The sequence below is a fragment of the Drosophila obscura genome, unplaced genomic scaffold, assembly GCF_018151105.1.
Source record: "Drosophila obscura isolate BZ-5 IFL unplaced genomic scaffold, ASM1815110v1 contig_186, whole genome shotgun sequence".
Lineage (NCBI taxonomy): Eukaryota > Metazoa > Arthropoda > Insecta > Diptera > Drosophilidae > Drosophila > Drosophila obscura.
The window spans coordinates 7848799-7859814 of NW_024542774.1; the positions used below are offsets into that span (position 1 = coordinate 7848799).

At 50.2% G+C, this 11016-nt stretch overlaps 1 protein-coding gene across 1 annotated transcript; it reads left to right on the forward strand.

The window, feature by feature from the left end:
* Positions 1-5976: 5976 nt before the first annotated feature.
* On the forward strand, positions 5977-11016 carry LOC111075871 (protein phyllopod). The gene is made up of 2 exons (XM_022369382.2): positions 5977-6423; positions 9284-11016. The coding sequence occupies exons 1-2, from the start codon at positions 6232-6234 to the stop codon at positions 10583-10585; spliced, it is 1494 nt and encodes a 497-aa protein (XP_022225074.2). The 5' UTR covers positions 5977-6231; the 3' UTR covers positions 10586-11016.

Sequence of the window (11016 nt, forward strand, 5' to 3'; positions counted from 1 at the left end):
TTGTGTCCTTGTTGCTGTTGCTGCTGCTTACCCAAAGGTCCCAAGATACCTTTGGAGCCCACACCACACCATACCACACCACGGCACGGCACACAGCAGAGCAGAGCAGAGCAGAGCAACCCGCTCCACATACGAGTACGTATCGTACCGCTCATTGCCATCACCCAGGGCAGATTCTATTTACCAAACTAGTTACCGTTAGACGCAGCCAATATCATCCCACATTATGTACACCAGCAGAGCAGAAGCCATTGCACATGGCCTATGCCCAGAGCGGATTCCTGCTGTGACTGCTGCTCCAGCTCCAGCTACTTCTGCTGCTCCTGCTACTGCTCCTGCTGCTGCGACTGCTGCTCTTGGTCCTGGCTGCTCCTCCCGCTGTTGTTCTTGTTGTTGCTGCTGCTGCTATTTTTGGCGCGCTTTCGCCCTGCAATGGCAAATATTTTGCCAATACACAAAGGACCCGCGCTCACGTTGACGATGAGTTGGGATTGGGACTGGGATTGGGTTGGTATGCGATAGTCTGCTATGGGTATGGGTATCGGTATGGGTATGGGGTGACCGAGGAGGAGGTCGATGGCGAAAGGAGCCGCCAGAAGGCAACGACAACTTATGGCAGCTGGAATCCTAAGCCTTTTGCCCAGCCATGGGAATTCCTTTGCTCCACAGCACAGGAACTGGCATTTTAAAGCCGCACAGTGTCGGCGAATTGTACTCAGCCCTGTATAACTATAAAGAATGCCCAGAAACCTGTTCTTGCCACCTTGCCACCACATGTGTGTGCGCATACTTGTTGCGGACACTGTTCATTTGGCAGAGGTGCAAAAATCAAAGAATTCCTTTGGTGAAAAATGATTTCTTTTGCGTCTTGTGTTTGTCAACAAAATTACCTATACAAATACATACATACATACATACATACCAACATACATATGTATGTATGTACATATATGTATATATAAATGCAAACTGGCTGGAAAGGCCGTCAGCAAATGAAAATTCCCCAGGGAGTTGGCGCATGTTTCTTGTTGCTGCCACTGTGCCGCACTGCTGTTTGTTGTTGTTGCTTTTGCTGTTGCTGCTGCCTCGTCGCTTGGGATCCCATGGGATTGGCCGGAGAGCGCCCGTTGCCGACTCCCCCGAGAAATACATGGCAATGGGTTTTCTGTGTTTTGTGCTTTTTCCCGCGCCGCACACACACACGAGCAACAGCGAGAGAGAGCGAGAGGGCGAGCGGGCGAGCGGGCGAGTGAGTGAGAGAGCAGAAAAAGAGCAAAGCCAAAGTTCGCTTTTTTTATACTTTGGGGAAATTCTCATGCCTCAGCATGAGCATATCTCTCGCTCTCGCTCTCTGTGCCGTCTCTGTGTGTGTGTGTGCGCCAGCTGTCTTTGGGGGCTTCGTGCAGACCAGACCAGACCAGCATACCCTTCCCCACACCCACACCCACACCCACTCCATGCCAGCCCCAATCGCCCTTGCCGCATGCACATGTGTGCATTGGATTTATTGTCAATTTTATTTGTTATCATTGTTGTTGCCTCTCACTGCTCTGCTCTGCTCTGTTCTGTTCTGCTGTTTCTGCCGCATCTCTGCTGTTATTTACACTGACACAATTTGAAATTGTATTAAAAATTAACGGCACTTTGGTTGCCTTGACTGGGCTGGGCGGCGCTCGGCTGCACTAGGAAGGAGCAGGAGCAGGAGTAGGAGTAGGAGCAGGAGCAGCAAATGGAACCCCCGACAACCAGATCACAAAAATGAATGCCCAAACTGCAAGCTGCGTTTTGGCCAAGGAACTTTTTATGCCCCTCTGCAGTGAAGGGTATCTGTCGTGGGGTGTATAGATTCAGTTGTGCAGCTTGTAGCCAGTACCGGAAAAGTCTCTTCGGTAATGAATTATAAGTGCAAAAATATAAACATAAATTATATAATTAAGCGGACAAAGAGCATCCTCCAGTCGTTGGGCACTCCCAATATCCATCCATTTACTTGTTGGTTCACCAGAACACTCAATGTTTCAACCTCATTCTGGGGTTTGTTTGGGTTTTCATGGTCTCCGAGCAGGGCCCCAGTCCCCGCCACTCTCTCTCTCCTACAAAGCCACCCCTCTGGGGGCCGGGCCCCACTGCCATGTCTGTCCATCTCTCTTGCACTCGCCGGCTCTCTATCACTGACAGTTAGGTGTGTGGGTCCCCAGGGATTGGCCAATGCCTGCAAGCTGCAGCATGGTCGGTCGGAGAGAGAGAGAGAGAGAGAGAGCTGGGGGCAGGAGCATGAGTTGGAGCTTCAGCTGGAGCAGAAGCACCGGACGGGACGGGACGGGACGGGACGGGTCGGTGGCTCATCGCAGGCGGAGGCCATTTGCATTTGTCACATTTTGTGGTCCCGCGAGCAAAGTTTGGCAGAGTAATGCTGTGTCCTGTGCTGTGTTCACTCCACCCCCACTCTTCCTGTATCCGCCCCTGTCCATGTGTCTCCTAGGGTTATCAAAGCAAATCAATCAGATGCACACACAAACACACGCCGCCTGGCCACCCCACATGGAGACACACGGATACACATGGATACACGGAACATGGGCCACAGGACACGGAGTCGATGTCAGGCTTGGGTCACTGGGGAGCAACTGACCAACCAATTGGGTTTGCCCAACTTACGTTTGAGACAGGCGCGCGGCTTGGCCTGTTTGCGTCGGGACATGGCCAGGATGAAGGCCTCTCTGGAGGATTAACGTTAGCACTATGCAAGTCACTGGTCAACACACAATTTCCCTATCCTATATATCGGTATGTAGTTCCGGTATATTTGTATAGTCTCTGTTCGTCGGCCGATTTCGTTTCGCGCCAAACACGTGTCCACTTGAGGTTTGTTTTGGTTCTCGATGGGAATCCTGGCAAGCGCTTCGGATATCCTTGCGCCTTCAGCGTCGGCAACTGACTGAATGGTGTCCGCCGTCTTGGCCCACAACGTCGCCTGGCCTGGCCTGGCCTGGCTCTCTCTGGCATAACATCACATCCAGCAACACACAACCGAAACAGAAACAGAAGCAGAAGCTCTTAAAACAAAATGGAATTCGCACAGAGCAGACGCAGTGAGAGAGCGAGAGAAAACAGAAGAGAAGCGACGGTGAGCGCGCCACAGGGAGAGGAACCGGGAGAGGTAGATGCCAACAACAGCCACCCAAGCACTCCCATTCCATTCCATTCATCCATCCATTCCATCCATCCATCCTGCTATCCAGAGCTACCAGAGCTAGCCTGCCAAAGTGAAGCGAACCTTTTCCCCAGAGGGTTGCTGTTGCTTCAGTTCCATCCCCTAGAGACTTGTGCCAGCGAGTCTGGGGCGCGCACCAATCGTGACGTTTCTGGGTGCCGCATTGCTCTGCCACAGCCACACGGAACCTCATGCTGGCCGGGCACAGTAGGCGACGCCGCCACCACCACGTTCCTGTTCGGCTGTTGCAATTATAAAGTCAAGTCAATTATTTTATAGCTACCGCTGTCGCTGTCGCTGTCGCTGCCGCAGCGGCTGCCTGGCCCTACTTCAACTTTCGCACGTGCGTATGGGGGGTCCAAGTGCAAGGGGCGCGATCTTATTGAGCAAGTCCCAAGGTGCCTCCCGAATTGCAATTTCCACTGCCAGGTTTCTCAGCAGCGGGATAACATGCACACACGTAGCACGCAAGCAACTCCTTGGTGGGCCGTGAGAAACGTCGGAGAGTCGAAGTGAGAGCCGAAGGAGCACGAAATGCTCTGGCAGCGGGTGACGACATTGAAGGATGGATGGATGGAATGGATCTTTTGTTGTGATTTCCACTCGACTTTTGAGAGTGCCGCACGCATGGGTTACGACATTTCGATGAAGTTCTGATAACTGGACTCTGATGGCTAACCAAATGAAGTCAATATGAGAATATAGTTGAAGACAGATTCCTAAAGTACTTAAATATATATAAGTAAGCTCCTTGGAGCCAAAGACTGGAATACGGAAAGCTGTAGAACAAATCGGTAATTATTGGTTGATAATCATACAAAAATTTAAATAAACGTTGACTTTTGATTTAATTTCCACATGGGAATACATCAATTCTACATTTCTCAGCGGCGACATCTGACGGAGATTTTTTACCCATGCTGCAAACACCATAGCTAGGCGGTTTCCGAAATTCAACGACAGATGGCGTCACTGCACGTCCAGTTGGATATTTTAGATGTAGTTCGAAAAGAAAATAAAATAAAGAAAAAAAGAAGAAAAGAAAATAAAATAAAGAAAAAAAGAAGAAAAAACAGAAAATACTTAGTAAGTTTCCCACTTTAAGGATTAAAAGATTAATATAAAATATATTTTAATATGAAATTTTAGCTATAAAAAAACGGAATAGCGACATATCTCCGGGCGACATAGATGTATGTATGTATATCCTGACAGGCCCTAACAACATATCTCCGGCCAGAATTTAGCGACATTTCTCCTGCTGAAAAATGTATGGCAGCAGATATGTTGCCCGGAGATACATATGTCGTTACCCCTAAAAAAAACCCATCCCTAAATAATTTTCCGAAAACGGAAAAAACACAATTTAATCGAAGATTTGTTTCTATTCGAAAGGCTTGGATTGCTGATTTGGATTTTGGGGTTCCTTGGATTACAATAAACTTTGGTCTTCCGGTTAGGCTGGATCTCGATTTCGATCCACTGGCACCCTGGCAACTTCCTTGCCAGATTTGGTCCCGATATGGAAATTTGCTACGCATATGCCAACAAAAACGAATGAGGAGGATGCGTTCGTTCCGCTGCTCGTTCAGCGCCCATCGACCATTCATCAATTCATTCATGAACACAGTCGAGGGCTAGTGAGTGGAGTGTTTTACTCCTTTGTTTACTACAGACCCAAGACGCGTAGTACGAGTAAAAGTAGCGGCAGAACGCGGCAGTGGTAGCGGCAGCGTAACCCAGTCCCCCGAAATCAAGGTGGAGGCGCAAAGGCGAAGAAGGTAAAATCGAGAGAAAAGGAAGAAAACATCTGTCGCCGGGCCAGCATAAAGCAACAATCCGGTTGCAAGCTGCAACATTGGCTCAAAAACGATCCAGCAAAGAGAACATATGATTGAGTTGCCCAAAAACAAAAACAACAAAAAAAAAAGAGAAAAGATGAGAAACAAAAAACCAAAACGCACCTTTCGTACGAGTATTTTGAGGCAGCAGCAAGCAAGCAGCTGCCGCCTGTTGTCGCTGTCGGTGCATGGATGAGCCGCAGTCGCAGGGACAGACAGACAGACAGACAGACAGCCTGTTGATGAGCCCACAATGCACACATGCTCCATGCCACACGGTGTTGCCGTGTCTTCTTCCATAATGATAAGTCCCAAGTTGAGGAAGCCGGCCCGACACATTAAATTTGGAGTATTGTCGCTGGGCAGCAGCTGCAGCGTGGGGCTCAGGAAGAGGTACCGGTTCCCCCGCCCCGCCGAATCTGAAGAGGTAACTCGAGTGGCAAAAGTTCAGATAGGTCAAGTCAGCATGGGCGGGGGAGTGTCAAAATATTTGCAGATCGATAACGATTCGCTCCTAATTCCGACATTTAACTAGATATTTATTTTAGAAAATACTCCCCACTTGTAGCAAAAATTAACATAGTTAATCTGTAACTAAGTTGAAGTAAAATTAGTGTCCAGCTTGTATTCATTTAATTTCGTACTGCGAATACGTCAATGGCATTGGCATTTCTCTCAGTATCTCTCAGTGTTCGCATGCTGCCCAGAAACACACAGACTCAGAAGCACTCCCAAGGTATATACGGCAGCCAAACCCTACCCTACCTTTCTGTTGAGATACCTTTAAAGCAAAAAAGGAACGGAACGAACACAGCAAAGAGGAAAACGAAAACCGAAGGCAAACGTGCCACATCGGGCGCGTTCGTGCCACATTCAAAATTTGTGCGTGGAACCCAAAGGACGTTCTGCTCCGTCTCTACGTTCGTCTCGCTCTCTCGTCTCGCCTCGTCTCGTGTCTCTCTCTCTCTCTCTCTCTGCGTTGCGGTGGTATACGAATTTTTTGTTTGCCTCGTTTCGCGCCACCCAACCCCCTAGTGGACACAGTTACAGTTACAGTTACGTTGGGCAACTACGGTTACGGCTCGAGTTTCCGTTACCGTTAGTTCTGCAGTGACGTCAAAGGCCGACGAGTGTCCGTATCCGGGAAGTATCGAGGAAGTTGCAGAAGTCGCCAAAATGTCTGCCAACAACCATCCCCAAGTGGAGCCAGCCGCCGCAGTGGCCGCCGCCCAGAAATCCGCCTCCTCGGAATACCTGAAGCGCACCTGCCTCATCTGTGGCTGCCACACGAACCAGACCATCAATATCTACGAGCCACGCTCCGGCCCGAACATTGTCCAGTTGATCCAGGCCAAATTCAAGTTTCAGGTATGGATTTTCCCCCCCCCCCCCCTTACATCTAACAAAAATCGATAGTAGTAGCTGCTCGTCAGATGAGTGAGTCATCGTCTTGCAACAACAACAGCAACAGCAGCAACGACAACAACAACACCGTTACAACGTCCTTCGCAAAAAGTTCTGTTCTCTGGCTCTTGTGTCCGTGTCTCGTGTCGTGTGTGTGTGTGTGTGCCGGAGAGCATTTGCATGTGTGTGCGGGTTTTTGGGTTAAAAGGGGATGAACTCCGCCAGAGGCTCAGCAGCAAAGGGTGGCCAGGCGGGCAGGACAGGCCGCGTCGAGTCGACAGGTAAAGGTAGCAGCTCCCACAGCATCCAAGCGCTCTCCAAAAGTTTTCCCGCTCTCTGAGAGCGCATATCCATATCCTGTCTGGGAGCAGTAGCAGCAGCAGCTGGTGCATTATTTCCCCTCTGGTAATTGGACACTTTGCATATGCCGCCACTTAGTTCGATCCGATGCCTGTCTGTTCCCATGCTCATAATTCCCAACATCTTGTTCTAATGTGCATTGGGAATGAAAAGTGGACGATCCTTGACCCGATCCTTGGTTTGTTTTCTGTGGAAATGAGTTTCGGGTATCGGATTACACACACAGACACTCTCCTACCTGTTTCCGAACCTGCTCAAGGGCTGGGGGCAGTGGCAGATGCACCACAATGCGTGCACTTCCCAGTGGGAAAAGGAGGAAGGAGCAGCAGAAGGAGCATTGATTGCTCCAATTTCTGCGGGCAGTGAACGAACCTTCCCCAGACGGGACCATGCCAGACCCAGACCCAGACCCTTTCCACTCCAACGGCAGCTGTATTTGCGACTCAAAACTCAAAACTCAACCTCAACACATCAGGGTTCCCCGCTGCCCTGCTTCTCTGCTCCCCTGCTGCTGCTGCTTTATCGCTTCACTCTCTTTGGGTTCTGTGTGTTTTGTGTTATTTTCGCATATCAGCCAGCTATTGAATACCTGAGGCTGTGTCTGGGTTTTATATTGTGTGCACTTCAACCAAAAATTACCGACCCGACTGCTTTTGGGTGTTAGAGGGAAGGAACTATGTACACACATACGTATACGTGCCACGGTGGTGGTAATTGTGTCCTCGGAACAATGCCAAAAAAAACCTGAAAGGGATTCCGGTCCCTAAAATGGCGCAAATCCAAACAAAAGTTCTTGGGCTATCCCTAGCCCTTCCATCCGTCCATCCCCTGGAACAAACAACTTCAAAGACATATTTTTTGGATTTCCCAGCAAGAAGCCCTAAAAAGGAGCCTCAGCAGAGTGCCCGAAAGAAAACAAAGCCCAAACTAGTCTTGTCTACAATTTGAAGGTCTTCTGGGTCTTTGGCTACTCTGCTATTTCGGGGGAAACATATTTTCTACGGTTTCATATCATTCCCATATCACAAAGGAATAGAATGCTTGTAAATGGGTCAGAAGGGCATTGACAGCTACAGGAATAACAGAGGAAGGGTATTTTTGAAGTGGCTGCTAAAAGATTGAAGTGGGAATCCCATCAAAATATTAAATATCAAATTATTAATAGAAATCCTGCAGTGGGAATTACTGATCAATGATCATAGGAGTAACTATCAAATTTCGACTGCTCACAGAAGCTCCCTTTTTGTTTGTCACCCCTTAAAAACCTAAACGCTAAAAACCGTTAAACACACCCTGTGGCTTTGCCCTCGAGGATCGTTATTGCGAAAGCATACACCAACACCACCACCACCTGCCGCGATCGTAGCGTGGCAACCAGAACAGAACTCCACCCGCACCCTCGTAGGCCGCTTGAATTCAGGGAAACCCAATTGAGCCGCTGCCCAGAGTGTGCTGTGCTGTGCTGTGCTGGGACAATGCTCGTCAAGCCCTCAATGACAGTGCCATAAAGTTCAGTTGCAATCAGTTATCTGCCTGCTCCTTACCGCTAAGCCTCCACCTCTTGCTGCCTCCTCTCTCTCTCTCTGTCTGTGGCTGCCGGGTGCCTGCTGCTGTCTGGATTGCACCTGGCCTGCAATTTGCATTATTATACCGTTTACACATGGCCCTTGGAGCACACCTTTCTGAGATCCGAGCAAAGGTAAACAGGGATCGACAATCGTTCCTGATCCTGGCTCCCTACCGCTTCTACCCTTCCTCCCTTATCTAATGCAGGCAGCAGGCAGGCAGCAGCTGTCGCGCCTGCGCGTGCCTAATGTCATAGTTCTTGTTCACCCAGTTCCCGGCGCGGTTCCACTTCGATTCGGCGGGGCGCGTGGCCATTGGAGAAACGGGTTTGCTTTGCTGCTGCTGCTGGCTAACCTAACCGAATATCCCTTCGGCTTTGACTGGTTTTTGGGCCTTTTGGGCCAGCTGCTGCTGCTGCTTGTGCTGCTGCCTGGGCGCAATGGTTTCTTGGGCAGGTGCACGAAATTATTGATACCCGAGGAATGTTGGCTCTTGGGTAATTAATATGCCTGGCCCTGCGTGGCCTGCTCAGCTCAGCTCAGGGCTCGCCCGGCAGTCGCTTCAAAATTGATATGATATATTTTGCACCTTTGCCTGCAGATAGCTCTCCACGGTTCGGTTCGGTTCCTGTGCGAGTGCGAGTGCCAGTTCGAGCCTCATTAGTGGTCACTCGGAGAGCGATCACTAAGTGCATAGGCGTATCGTAATTTTCGAAAGGTTTATTCTGTGGTTATGCATGGCTACAGGTGACAGGACACCCATCGGCTGGGGAGGATCCAAAATGGTTGTGTTGTGCAGCTGGACGCTGATTCTAATACGAGCATCGATCTATTATCAAATATAAATTATATCAATTATGTTTCCATGTCTTACCCGCATTCTCCTTCTCCGATTGCAGCCACTCAATGAGGACAAGTTTCTGTGCTTCAGCTGCAACAATTGGCTGATCAATTGGCACTCCCTGCAGGCGCTCAACAGCAACGATGCCGACAGCCAGAGCCAGAGTCCCTCCGCCCAAATGGGCAACAACAGCAGCGGCAGTCTGCTGCCGCAGGAGCGGGCGCGTCCGATGGGTCGTCCGGTGGCCTATGTGCAGCCACAGGTGCGCGTCAATCCACGGTCTCAGCCTCTGGTACGCGTCCAGCCCCAACCACAGCCCCAACAGCAGCGAGTACGCGTCCAACCCCAACCACAACCCCAACAGCAGCGAGTACGCGTCCAGCCCCAATCCCAATCGCAGTCAAGGATTCGCGTCCAGTCGCGGGTACGCGTACAGCCTCGACTCCGCGTGCAGATCCAGGCCCAGCCCCGTTGCAATGTCAACCTGGCTCCGGCGGCCATCACCTACCGGAAGAGGAGCAGCAGCAGCAGCAGAGGCTTTGGGTCCGCCGACGGCATGAGCAAGATTCTCCGCCAGTGCTACCTGGAGAGCGTCAAGTTCTGGTCGCAGCCAAAGAAAATAACGCAGCAGTCGCTGAACGATTACCTCCGACAGTGCCAGGAGAAGAGCAATCTGCTGGGAAAGGTGCAAGGTGTGGCGCCACGGCGCAAGCAAGCAGCGGTGGCCAGGCAGAGGACAGCCTCTGCTCCCCAGCTAAGCAAGGAGGAGTCTTTGCCACTGGCACCTGCTCCGGCAGCAGCTGCAGCTGCAGCTCCACCTCCTCCGACTCACCAAAGATTCGCCCAGCCGAGTGTCGATGGCAAGGTGGTGGCCATGTTCCGTCGTTTGGGCACCACGCTCAGCAGGGAGAGTCCAATGGATGGACAACAATCAGAACTATCAGCACCCACCACCTCAACCGCATCGCCCCGCCCTCCGCAGATTATGAGCCCCACCAAGCAGCGACCACGCTGGTCGCGAACGCTTGACGATGATGAAGTCCTGCTGGAATTTGATAGCGTCATTTCCGAGGTCCTACCAGTGGCGTCATCATTGACAACATCCTCACCACCAACCACCGCAAGGCGTTGCCTCAGCTATCCAATTACCAATGAAAGGGAGGTGCTGGAGGAAGACCATGGGCAAGCAGACGAGTTAGAGGATATGGAAGTGCTGCAGGAAGAGGAAGTGCAACTGGAGCCGCCGCAGCTCCACGACGACGCAGAAGAAAGCAGCTCCAGCGTGGAAGTTTCCCACCAAGCAACCCTAGAGCATTCTGGCTTGCGGCTGCCCCGCGGCCTGAGCATCAGCCTGATCTAAGGGGCAGATCGATTACCCGGTATGGGTATGGGTATGGGTATCAGTGTAGGGTCCCCCAAGTGGGCCAAAAACCATCAAATGAATAGTCAAATTGAATGCACAAAGCATACATATTATTAGGCATTAGCTAATGTCGTATCTATAGTACCTTGAATTATTTTAATTGTTAGTCAATATATTAGCGTATGTATTAGCGCCTGAGCGGAGATTGAATGCAGCAGACAACAAAATACCTAAGAATGTTAAGTTAACGATGTGGAAAGCTCTATATTTAAAATATATTAGTGTTAATCAACATACCATTCCCCCCATCCCCATCCAAACCCCCACAAGCCAATGTAGTTGAATTTGTGTCTTTTGCTCCAAAAGAAAAAGTATTACAAAATATGAAAGAAAGAAACAAACAAATAAAAGTACTCAAATAGCACAAC

Bases quoted from the DNA above. Each gene is read 5' to 3' on its own strand.
- LOC111075871 (XM_022369382.2), top strand. From the start codon at position 6,232: ATGTCTGCCAACAACCATCCCCAAGTGGAGCCAGCCGCCGCAGTGGCC. The intron at 6,424-9,283 runs GTATGGATTTTC...CTCCGATTGCAG, and splicing joins AGGCCAAATTCAAGTTTCAG to CCACTCAATGAGGACAAGTT.